The sequence below is a fragment of the Rattus norvegicus genome, chromosome 9, assembly GCF_036323735.1.
Source record: "Rattus norvegicus strain BN/NHsdMcwi chromosome 9, GRCr8, whole genome shotgun sequence".
NCBI classification, from domain to species: Eukaryota; Metazoa; Chordata; class Mammalia; order Rodentia; family Muridae; genus Rattus; species Rattus norvegicus.
Window position 1 is genome coordinate 2,961,184 of NC_086027.1, and position 13,123 is coordinate 2,974,306.

A 13,123-nucleotide genomic window follows, 5' to 3' on the forward strand; every position below is an offset into this window, starting at 1 on the left:
CCATGATGGGAATATCAATCAACTCTGAACCTGTAGGACTCTGACAGCAGATTTAAAGATCTGTGATGCATGAGAAACACATGGAAAGATTGTATAGCTATTGGGTCTTCAACTAACCCTCAGAGGGGATTTCCCCACTATGTGAAGATGGTTTTAGCACACCATAGATATATAAGCACCCATATGGACCATCTCTTCTTCCTTGATTTAGGTAAACCGTCTTAGTGTCAGGATTTTCAGAAGTACTTTGACTCATGTGGATTGTGGATTCTGGATTTGACCCCCTCTAGTTGGTGCTAACTTGTATAGTGTGGCTCTATTCTGCGGATGTCTGGGGATGAGGACCCATGAAGGGATGATTGGACTTGCAGGAGTGAGAGGCAAATAGAAGCTGGCTGGGATTTACCATTGTTTGTTTGTGGTTCAGCATCAGGCACTCCCAGCTCCTGCGTGAACAAGCTCAATTGAAGAACAAAATACAGATTTTGCTGAATGAGAAGAGAGAACAGCTGGTGGAGCAGACTGAACTGCCAGCATCCTCTGTGGAGGCAAAGAGGCTCTGTCAAGAGGCCGGAATGAACATCTGTGTCCCCAGTGCCAAGCAACAGCAGGTAGGGTTAGACCTCAGGGTCAGGATGTCCTCATGTCTTACCATAACCATAGACAAACCAATGTAACTGTCTATTGACTGATCCATGTACTGTCCTCTGTCTCATCCAAGTGTTCATTTATGTGATGGCTTACAAGGCTTTCTGTGGAGATAGCCCTTTTTCAAGAAACGGCATGTTTGGAAAGCAAAAGCTCCTGCTCTTCGAGAATCTGCAGTTTATTAAGGGAGATAAGTTGATCACACATCACAGCACTACATGCCATAATGTGTGGAGGGTGCTATGTGCAAGCCCCTCTTTAGACTAGAACAGGGCTTTGAGGGATGAAGCAAAAGCCTGGAGCTCATTTTCTTTACAGGGATCATTTGAGACTCCAGGAAGTAAGTAGTTTTCAAGGAGGAGAGCCTGGTGGAAATGGCAAAAAAAAGGTTCTAATTGTCATTTGTGGTAGCTTTTGTACTTCCTCCCCCATCCCCCTCTATATGAAGATGGTGTCTGCATGCTTCATAGATCTTGGGTAACTACAGAGCCTGAGGAGCAGCATGTCAGTCCTGTCTTATTTGAGTGCTCCTGGAGAGTTCACATCTGGGCCTTACAATATGAAGCTGGTTAGAAGAGCAAGGATGTGGAAAAGGTTTCTCAAAGGCTGAGGGTTGGCATGAGAGATTTGAGACTTCAAGAACAAAGTTATGCGTATGTACCCCCAATTCTCACCAAGAAAGCTGCATTGCTGTGCTGACCTGCATCTTGGGGAACATGCGGGGAGGCCAGTTCATGACAAGCAATTTTGTCTAGTCATCATCCAACTTAGTCCTTTAATCCTAGGTCTCTCAACAAACCTGAAGCTTCCTGTTTTGTGCTGGCCAGCAGTCTTTGCATTACTGGTCCAGTTCCAGGTGGAGCCCCCTCTCTTATTTTCTCAACACATTCTTAAAACATTCAGTGATTTTCAAAATAAGGATTAGATTTCTTCACTTTACCTGAACATAGGTATCCCCCTGGAAGACTCTGGTTTGTCTTATTGTTTTTGCCATGATCTTGCATGGAATCCTAGAGTGCATCCCTCTGCTGACATTTCTTTGCTGACTATATCATGGGCATGGCATTCTTTTAGGATAGACTCCCTCTCAATATTGTACAGTGCTGCATTTCAGAAAAGTCACTGTATGTTATTTATTTAGCCTTTTTCTGACTGACATTTAGGTTGTTTTAATATCACATGAACTCTAATGTGATGAAAAGTTCCTGGTAAATGACCATGAGTCACTGCCTTCTCTGATGCTTCCAAGGTCTTCTATGAAGGAAACAGTGTAATTTTAGTGAGGGGCCTATGATGAGTCAGCATAGAGCTTGATGGAGTCTTTTCCTAGAAATCTCTGTCTTGGGAATTTGATGTGGTGTTGTTTAGGCTATTTGTGCAGAACATGTAACTTACTTGTAGGACCATCAAGTATCTGCATAGAAAGGTTTCCTGAAGTGGAAATGAGTACAGGCCAGGGCAGCACAGCCTGCTTGAGTCTAAGAGACTTGTACACAGCATTGTTCCCAGTAATTCCTCACTCAACAGGAAATGTGGTGCATAAGAGCAAAGTTTTCGGGGCTGGGGATTTAGCTCAGTGGTAGAGCACTTACCTAGGAAGCGCAAGGCCCTGGGTTCTGTCCCCAGCTCCGAAAAAAAGAACCAAAAAAAAAAAAAAAAAAAAAAAAAGAGCAAAGTTTTCATTTGTGCATGTGAGTGTGTATCGGTGTGTGTGTGCCCGCGCACGTGCGCATGTGTGTGTGTGTGTGTGTGTGTGTGTGTTTCTGTGTGTGTGTGTGTGTGTGTGTGTGTGTGTGTGTGTGTGTGTGTTTACCAGCAGTGGCTGAGCATGTTTATTCTCATGTTGTGTCTTTTTCTAATGCTGGATGATTTTTCAAGTCTTTTTGGTATGGGAATTTATATATAGGAGTGTGGGTGAGTGTGTGTGTGTGTGTGTGTGTGTGTGTGTGTGTTTGTGTGTGTGTGTTTGTGTGTGTATGTGTTTCTTCAGTAGTGAACGTCTGTTTCCCTCTATTTCCAAGTTTCATGAGAAACGAACTCTAAGAGTTCACTTTACATCCATGAAACATGAAATACAGCTGCCCAGTCATTTGGCATCTCCATCTAGCTCTGTACAGCCAAAGGACACTTAACTTATTAACTAATTCTGTTTTCAAAAAATTCATAACAGAATTATCTTGCGAAGTCTGGGGAGGAGTGGGAAATATGTTCAAGTGAGTCCAGTTTCACAGGGGTAACAAATGTCCCTTGCAGGTCCCTTTTTGTTATGGTGTAGAAGCAGGACAATAAAGTTCTTTAGAAATGCAACCCCCCAAAAAGAGGACACAAAAACACCTGTAAAGTTAGATTTTCAAGTGATTAGGGGAAAAGTACTGATCTGCATTGAAATCCTTTGGAGCACATCAAAGGAAAGGAGTACAGGGAGGTAAGGGCAAGGCTTCTCTATAAAACCATGAGTTTATGCTGCTTCTCTGTTCTTTGTGAATTGTGAAAGCCCACTGGAAGGTTGTGTCACTCACTGTGTCTTCTCCGAGGTTGCTTTCCACATTGCCTGCTACCATTTCTTTCCAGCTACCTTGGCAACTCCAGCTTCCCCTGGGCTGTTGGCTTGGATTTTATTCATTGAGAATTTGAGTTGCTTGGAGTTGTATCATCATACAGCAAAAGTCCCATATGCTGTGGTGCAAGAACAGGACAGTTTCAGGAGCCCCTTTAGGTGCACAGATAATCCAAAGCACTCCCCTATGTTATCTGTGTAGTATTCTGCAAGTGCTGTTAATCAACATCATTGTCTCTCAGTTAATTTCAGCCTCAATGGGGTTAGGAGAAATGATGAACTTCAGATGGGTCTGGGAGTGTAAGAACAGGTAGCCCTATGAGAAGCCATGTTCAGAAATTGGAACAGAAGTTTTAGTTAACCCAGTGATTCCACAAAAAGGAGTAGGTGTTGCCACTGCAACTAGGGAGCATCAGTGTTGTAGTTGTCCCAGAGCAGCCTGGAAGGAGAATCAATCCAGACGTCCATCAGCCAAGGAGTAAAAATGTACCATAGGGTGGAGCCCTTTATGGATTCTTATTCAGTGTGAGATAATCCATGCAAGCTTTTACTTACGTACTCACTCAAAATATCTGTGGCACAATCACATTACCTGGAGAAAATTTATTGATTTCGATCCTTGTTATGGAGATTTCCTATGATTCTAGCTTTGGGCATGAAGTCACTCAGGCTATGGTAAAGAGAGCTTCGATTAGAAGAAGCTGCACACTGTGGGGAAAGTCTGAAAGAGTGAACAAGAACAAGAGTCTAGTCCACCGCCAACATATGATCCCTTGCTGGGGAACAAGACTGCTCTACATAGCCTTGGGAACTTGCTAAGCAAGATTGGTAATAGGGAAAGAACCCTGAGTCTATATCGATTTATAAGAGGACAGCACATCACTGACTGAGCTGTTTATAGGCTCTTGTCACTATGCCACACAACATTTGTTTTTATGCCTCCAGCATATCCTGGGGAATCTTTACATTAAGCATTAATGTTCAGGTAGGAACACAGGCTGGAAGAAGCCATTTGAATATCCTTCCCTATATAAATACCCTTTTTGGGTGAATGACCACCCACATGGTTTTCAGCATCAGGCAGCTAAAGAGCTACTCAGAGTATTGTTCTGGTACAGTTCATGTGAATTTTCCCCATGAAACAATATATATGATCCTTTGGATTTCTTGGTATTTTCTACTCCTTTCTTCCTGTGATCTCTCCGGAAAGATCTAAGGTCATTTTCTCTTCTGTCCTCTCACAAATTGCCTTACACTAGCCATAGACTTACAGGGGTGCTGGTGTGTTTCTACATCACAATCACCTTTAATGTCCATGTGTACGCTGGGAAGATTTGCATGGAGCACATTCTCAGTGATTACAGGATCTATGCAATTCCCATGGATTTGATGTGAGATGGCTTCTCTGTGTATTTGCAGGTACAGCGGTTAAAATGGAACCTAGGCAGGTTCCTTCACTGCAAACATAATCAGAACTTTCACCTCAGTTCTGGGCATGTTCTCCAGAAGGAATCCACATGGTATTCTAGGTTGCTCATAGCTCTCTTGAACTCCGATTCAGAGACAGCTACAATGTTATTATTCAATATATTATACCTGGACCAGTGGAAAAATATGCTCATTTTTTCTAAATTCCAGTACAGTGCATAGTCCACAGTTTAAATTCTAGCAGTTTTTAAAAGCTGAGATATAAATCCAAGCCCAAGTACTCTATGACACTTGAGGATGCAGGGACTTACCTCAGCTGACAGGTCATGCTGGATTGTCCAACTGAATAGAGCTGATGTAAGAGGGAGAGCAGAATAGACAACCCCTCACTAAACCTTTTTTCCCTTGCTCTGCCAGGTCTGAAATTCTCCAGCAGAAACTCAAACATGACATAGACCAGGACAAGATCTCCCTTGGTGAGAAGTGGTACAGGAGGAGCGCTAAGTGTGCACAGCAAATACACCACTATTGCATCTCATCTGTAATGTCCATAGCAATTGTGGACTGCATTTTCCTCCTTTAGTTTGATTTCTTTGGATTGAATAGGCTGTACTTTCACCTCGCCTCTCTCCAGCAAGTGTACAGATTTGGAGGGACCCAGAGAAGTGCTGATGCACATCAATCAAGAGCTGCTGGTCATCCAGAAAGACTGTGCACGTGTAAATTTGTACTTTTCCTGATGGGTCATCCCAAAGGGTTTCATGGAGATCAGTTCACAACATTGGAAAGACTTTGAGACAAAGACTGTGATGTATTTTATACTCGGTATTGGATGGTCTTGTCCTTCATACCCCACTCCAATAGAAGAGACCTCCTTACATTCCGCTTGAAAAGATTATTACCATCAGTAACTGCTTATCTATTATGTTCCAAGGCCAACTACGGGGTATAAATCTGTTCTGCAGAATGAATAGCAAAAGAATGTTTAGCCCAATTCCTCTGTTTAGATTTTGGTTTGAGTTTTGATTATTTTGGTTCTTTGGTTTTTCTTGTATTCATTTGAAAGTTTGTTATTTATTTGTTTTTGTTTTATTCTTACAGTTGATTCGCTATTTTGATAAGGATATAGACTGTATATATTGACTACCCACATCTGGTTACTATTGAGTAAACTGGATGTATTCTTTTAAATAAAACAGTGATCTCAAACTCTTCACTCTTAAGAACCTTTTTATTGATCATTAGTGTCACCATCTGAAATCCCACAGCTATCAGGTAGCGATGGATCTCTGCATTCTCGTGGGGACTGGGCATCATAATTACTTCCCAGTCAGACTGAGATACAAAAGCCATTATACAGTCACTGTAGACTGTGTTTCCAACTGTGTGAATACCATGTTCATCATGCAAAAATTACCCACGGTGTAACCTTGTTGTCAGTATTTAGATACCACTTAATTATGCTGTTTTGTGGATGAGAGTGTTGAATATATTAATGGGATATACATCAGGTTTTCTGTAATATTTCCCAGGAAATAAAAGCATGGGATAAGGGAGATTAAAAGCAATCAGGAAGCCAACACCCAAATTTTGTTTTGGAAAGAACTGAACACCCAGAAATTTGGATGATCCTGACCACAGCACAGACCGTCACTTCTGTCCACCTCTGCACACATCCCTGGCCCAAGAGGAAACTGCACAGTGCCTCCGATACAGGAATATGAGAGCAGTCAGCAACAGGAACCTACTTGGTCCAGCCTGGACCCAGAACTGAACTGAGTACCGAGAATATTTGAAGAAAACCAAAGGCATAGTATTCTGTGTTTCCTGATTGTGGCTTTTTTTAACACTCTAAATGCGATTTTGTTTTGTTTTGTTTTGTTTTTGGATATTTTTTCATTTCCATTTCAAATGTTATTCACTTTCCTTTTTTCCCGGAAATAAGACCCCCTATACCATGGCACTCCCTTCTTCTATAACGTGTTCCCTTTCACATCGACCCCCTTTCCCTACTCCTGACATTCCCCTACACTGAGGGTCCAACCTAGACAAGACCAATCGTTTCTCCTTCTATTTGTGCCCAATAAGACCATGCTCTACTACATAAGCATTTGGATCATAGGTCAGTCCATGTATAGTCCTTGAGTAGTGGTTTAGTCCCTGGGAGCTCTGGTTGGTTGGCATTGTTGTTCTTATGGGGTTGCAAGTCCCTTCAGCTCTTTTAACCCTTTCTCTAATTCCTCCATCTTGGATCCAGTTCTCAGCTCGATGATTTATTGCTAGCATTCGCCTCTGCAATTGACATGATTTGTCTGTACCTCCCAGTAGATTGTTATAGCAGGATCCTGTCATCATGGTCTCCTTAGCTGCATCAATCTTATCTACTTTTGGTTGATATATATACATATATATACACATATATATATGTATATATATATATATATTCACTGTCTGCTCCAAACTTTTGCCTCCATATCCCGACCTATGAATATATTTGTTCTCCCTTTTAACAAGGAGTGAAGCATCTGCATTTCAGTGGTCCTTCTTCTTGAGAGGCAAATGCTAGCAGCAAACATTGAACTGAGACTGGGCTTCCCTTTGGAGGAAATAGTGAAAGTATTGGAAGAGCTGAAGGGGTTTGCAACCCCATAAGAACAACAATGCCAACCAACCAGAGCTCCCAGGGACTAAACCATTACCCAAGGTCTATACATGGACTGACCCATGGCTCCAGCTGCATATGTAGCAAAGGATGGCCTTGTTGGGCACCAATGGAAGGAGAAGCATGTGGTCCTGCCAAGGCTGGATCCCCCAGTGAAGGTGTATATGGGGGGGGACAAATTGGGTGGGGAACATTGTTATAGAAGAAGGAGAGTGGGATGGGATAGAGGGCTTATGTTCGGGAAACCAGGAAAGGAAATAACACTTGAAATGTAAGTAAAAATTATTCAATAAATGAAAAAAATCTGAAAAAAATGAATTTGTGACCAATGGTGCTGGGTTAATTCCTCACAAGTTGATCAGATCTTGAAGAAGTTCACATTGATAGATTTCTAGGGTAGGAACTCCCAACATTCCCTGCTTCAGTAAAAATAGGGCTATGTATTCAGGCCCTTCTCAGCGTAAGAGACACAGGCTGTCCCTTCACAGATCATGGGAGACAAAAAAACAGTGAAAGTTCCAAGCCTATACAGCTGGGTGTGGTCGTGGTTTGGCCTTGTCTACCTGGATGGTTAATCACAAGAGTTCCACTTTTCTGTATTTGAAGTATGGAAATGAGCTGGAGAAACGAATCAGCAGTTAAGCACAGTGGCTGCTGCTCTTTCAGAGGACCTGGGTTGGAGTCCTAGTACCCACATGGCAGCTCTCAACACTCCATAACTCTAATCCCAGGGATCTCATGCCCTCTTCTGATCTTTCTACACACCAGGCACACACTACTGCCCAGATATACATGCAAGCAAAAGACCTGTGGACATGAAAACAAAGAAACAAATACAAGCGAATAAATAAATCTGTGGAAACCACTATATCTCAACAGAGCATAGGTTTGCTACAAAAATAAATGAACTTTTTTTTGTCATCTACATGAATTTATTCATACTTTCTTAAATAAAAGATGAAAAGGAGGAGAAGGAGGAAGAGGAGGAGGAGGAAGATGAGGAGAAGAAAGAGGAGGAAGAAGAAGATGAGAAGTTGGAAGAGGAGGAGGAGGAAGATGAGGAGGAGGAGGAAGAGGAGGAGGAAGAGGAGGAGAAGGAGGAGGAGGAGGAGGAGGAGGAGGAGGAGGAGGAGGAGGAGGAGGAGGAGGTGGTGGTTCGGGTGGCCAGGGAAGTTATTCATAAACACTGAACAGGAACCAAGACTCCAAAACTTGAGTACTCCTTGTACCCTCAGCCTCCAACCCTCCCGGAGTTCCTTTCCAACAAGACACCCAGATCAGCAGCAGAGGTACCTGGGGTCAGCACTCAGATTGTGAACAATGGGATGGAAGGGGAAAGTTCAAAAATGGGAGCTGAGAAGGGGAAGGGATGAAGAAGAGAGATCCTAGGCTCTAGAGGACAGTCTGCCACAGAAGGGGAATGTGAGCCAGTATGGGGGAGCCCATACTGTGGCCCATGCTCCCTGGACCCCAGAGCACCCCATGGTTTGTTCTTCAGTCCACTCCCCTATTCCTGAAGCCTCACAGGCCCAACTCCAAGTCCTCCAGCCCCTCCTCCAAAACCCTGTGCCATGTCAGCTTTTCCAGCTGTTCTCTGTTGAACTTCCCAGCCTGGAGGCGTTACTGCAGCTTCTCCACCTGTATCAGCTTCTTCCTTAAGTTCCTGATCTTCTTGTCTTTCTCTGTGGTGGCAGCAGAGTCGGGTGCATGGAAGGCAGCTAGAGAGATGGCCTGGGGGCCATGGTGAGCACTGGGTGTCTGGGCTGAGAGTCCCAGAGACACCTTATCAAGAGTCCTGCTCAAGGCCTCTGTGTCTTTCTCCTGTGGCTGTCTCCTATTCTCCTTCCACTTCAGGTTGCGTTTGGCTGTCTTGGAGAGGCCTGCTTCACCACTGTCAGGTCTGGATGAGGTGACCTGTGTGGAGGCCTCAGGGCTCTGTCCTGGGGAAAGTTCTGGTTTACTCTTGAAAAACTTCACTTGTTTTCATAGGCTTGGTTTCTTGGAGCACATATCCTTCTTTGACCCTCCGCTACTTGTGCTGTGTCCCATCGGGTCTCTGTGTTGATTCAATGTAGTTGCCGACGGTCTTGTCAGTTACAATGGGAGTCGCCATCTTGAGAACCAGAACCCGATAAATGAATTAATAGGGGTGATAAATGGAATTGTCCTTCATTTAAGTTCTTGATAAATGGCAGCATTCATTCCTTTTTAAAATTGCTTTTTAGGTGACCTGGGTTGGATCTGGAATTGTGTTGGGTGGTTTTGAGTTTGAGAACTCAATAGACTATGCCTTTTATATGCATCATTGTTGCTGTCTAGTGGATGAGTTAGGTCCATTTTAAACCTAATGCAGGCACCACAAAGTGAGTTTGGAGAGGACGTACTGAGAACAACTCCCTGAGCTCTAGCTGTCTTCTAGATAACCCACTGTCTCTACATGGAAACCTTGCTCAGGCTACCTTCCTCATTTCCACCACCTTATGTCACTGACATGACAGATGCCTGAGAAACACTTTTCTTCAGCCAGATCTGCCTCTTCCCAGGTGCCCCCTTGTTCTATGTCTAGAAGGTTCATTCAGGTTCGTCTCCTCCCACAAACCCTGTGTATCCTTCAGAACACAGTTGAGTTCTTCCCAGCATATGGAAATAACACCAGACAATGGAGACTCTAGAGTCAGGAAAACATCTAAGAAGCCAGGGCACTCAGATTGCACAGGATCCTGATAACCAATGGGGAAGACAGGGTGGATAGACAGATGGCCACTTCTCTATTCAATATTTGAAAGCGCACATGCACTTCATAATTCAGGAAAGTCTCTACATGTATACCTGTAAATAGCTCAGCTGATTACTACTAATTGCTGGTTTGCTCTGAGTTAACTTCTAATCCAGGAATACTTCAAGAGGAATACTTCAAGGTTTGGCGGCCATTGTGTATTCAAACCAGTTGCAGAAATACCAAGGAGGGAGAGCTACAGGAATATTAAATACAGAAGGCCCTAGCATGAATCTCAGGAACAAGGCAGCCACCTGACCTGAGGAGCAAGCCTGAGCTTTGAAATGAAGGACTTTGCTCCCCCTCACTCCTGGCTGGAGATGAGAAGGAAGGTAGGACATTAATCTCAGATCTCTAGCTCCCAGAGCATAGCACAGCGTCAAGGTTCAGTTCTTTGTTCGCTATTGTTTTTTTCATGCTGCTTTTAGGATTATTTCTTTTAGTTTTCTTTCCTTTTCTTTTTTCCTTTCCTTCCTTCCTTCCTTCCTTTGTTTCTTTCTTCCTTCCTTTCTTCCTTCCTCTCTCTCTCTCTCTCTCTCTCTCTTTCTTTCTTTTTTAATACAGGGTTTCACTGTGTAGCTCTGGTTCTCCTGGAACTCGATCTTTTGACCACTATGTCCTTGAACTCATAGAGATCTGCCTGCCTCTGCCCCACAGGTGGTAGGATTAAACACAAGGCATGCACTATCACTGCCTGGCTAGAATTATTTCTTTATTTTGTATTTTTGACCTCATGATTGAATGTCACAGAGAGTTTCTTCTCTGATTCTGTCTGTTTGGACTTCTACATGGCTGTTACACCTGCAAGCTTAATTCTTTCTATACATTTGTGATGATTTCTGCTAGAATTTCACTGAAATATAAGTCTGTCTCATCCATTCGATGTTACTTCGGCTGTTCCCTGCTATACCCCATGAATTCTTAGGTTTGGACTCTTGAATGTGTCCCAGGCTCTTTGGGGATATTGTTCATGCTTCTTATTTTTCCTCCTTGTCCTCTACCCCTGAGATTTGTTCTTGTGCATGATCTTATCTCTTAATGACAGTCTTGGTTGTGGTTTCTACCAGTTTGACCATCCTCTTCAAATATTTTTATTTATTTAGTTTTTAATGTTTCAATCTCGTTGCAAAGTTTTTCCTCCATATTTTGAAATTCTACTACTGTGCTCTGAACTATTACATTTGCTTTTGAGGCTGTCTGGACAAGATTTTGGTTAGATTTCCTTAATTCATGAATTTATTTGACTCTTTATGATCATCAATTCTTTTGAATAGTAAGGCTGTAGATTCTTTCTTGGACATTTCAATTACTTCTGTATGGGATACTGTGGTTTCTGTAACTTAGATCTGCATGCAGTCCAGCTATGATGACTGGGGGAATTTGACTTTGATTTCAGATGAGTGACAGAGGCAATCTAGTCCTTGCTATGTGCCAACAGGATCAAGCATGGGGCAGCACCTTAAGCACCAAGGTGACCAGATGGAGTCAAAAGTTTGGTCACCCCCAGATTCTACAAACCTGTTGGAGACTGGATACCCAATTTCAGACCAGATAGCCTGTCTACAATCATGGGACTGAACACAGTGCTACAGGCCCAAAGTAACCTCTAGGACCGTAGAAAGGGAGACTTGAGGCCTGGCAGTAACCTTTGGCACCTCAGACTTCAGGATTTCATACCCACATTGATGTCAGATACCACTGGAAGCAAAACTGCAGTATTTCGAGGGAACCCTGAGCAAACTGGAACCACACCTCAGACCCTGTACTGACCTGGTCTGGAAATGTGGTTGCAAGGTACTCTCTGGTCCTGCAGGAATTGGAAGTCTGGATCCAAGACTAAGTCCCACATAAGCTGGAGGATCAGTCACAGGCACACTCTAGACATCAGGCATTTCTGCAAAAAAAAATAATTTTTCATCGGTTCATGTGCTGATAAACTCTGAGGCTGACTCCACATGTTCCCTTGAGTACCCACCAGGAGTGGTACATGTGGATTATGATAGTGGTTCTGTTTTTAGTTCCTTCAGTAGCCTCCACATTAGTCTCTACAGGCTTTATGATAATTCACATTCCTACCAGCAATGTAAACCTATAGTCATTTATTTCTGTATTAAAAACCACAAGCACAAATACTATTTGGATGTGTGACTGATATATATGTCAGGGGATATGTGTACCACAGGGCAGAGCTGAGGGTTAGAGAGAGTCTGTATGGAATCGGTTCCTTCTCCCACCTTTACATTAGTTCTAAGAATTAAACCTGGTAATCAGGCCAGGATCTAAGTTTCTTTACATACTGAATCATCATTTTGCCTGGGATGACATGGAATTTCAGTGGAGTTTCTATTTGTATTTCCTTGGTGGCTAAAATCATATTTATTGGTTATTTGCACATCTGTTTAGCAGTTGAGGGCTGGAAGTGTGACTTAGTGGTAGAATATTTACCCAGCATCCAGTTCTGGCTGCAGGCCCGAGTCGTACACACACACACACACACACACACACACACACACACACACACACACACAATCACACACACAATCACACACACAGAGAGAGAGACAGAGAGAGAGAAACACACACATGTTTACACATGAGACACAGAGTCACAAAGACACAGAGAGACAGAAACTGACAGACAGACAGGCAGACAGACAGAAATTTCTGTTCAGATCATTTGCTCATCTCCTAACTATATTGCTTATTAGCTATTGTTTTATTTTGGTTTGGTTTTGAGATAAGATCTTACTGTAAAGCCCTAGACGGTCTAAAACAAGCTATGTAAAGAGGATGGCCTAGACTTCACAGAGTTTGCCTGTTTATGCAGACACGAGTTGGGATAGGATGTGCCACACTGTCCTTCCCTACTTTACTTCTTTATAGGATGGAGATTTATTCTGGGTTTGATGAATGATTGAGGAAAGATATCCTCCCCAAGAATACTTTGGGGCTTTAGTTACAGTGTTTGATCTATTTTGAGTTGATTTTCATAGAGCAGGAGAGACGGGGATCTACTGTTACTCTTCAATGTGTAGCTACTCAATTTGCCTGA

General features: G+C 43.0%; 1 protein-coding gene and 1 pseudogene across 3 annotated transcripts in view; one reads left to right on the plus strand and one right to left on the minus strand.

Annotated features, from left to right (window-relative positions):
• LOC120094615 (uncharacterized) overlaps window positions 1-5,842 on the plus strand; it is a 46,011-nt gene extending 40,169 nt beyond the window's left edge. For 2 of the 3 annotated variants that reach the window (XM_063267828.1, XM_063267831.1), the window contains 2 exons: window positions 428-611; window positions 5,051-5,842. In XM_063267828.1, the coding sequence (XP_063123898.1) occupies window positions 428-611; window positions 5,051-5,056 (190 nt within the window). In that variant the 3' untranslated portion in view covers window positions 5,057-5,842. The remainder of the gene's footprint in view (window positions 1-427; window positions 612-5,050) is intronic. The other variant, XM_063267830.1, reaches the window with a different exon arrangement.
• Window positions 5,843-8,362: 2,520 nt separating this feature from the next.
• The window catches only part of LOC134480311 (partner of Y14 and mago-like), a 30,653-nt pseudogene continuing 25,892 nt past the window's right edge, over window positions 8,363-13,123 (minus strand).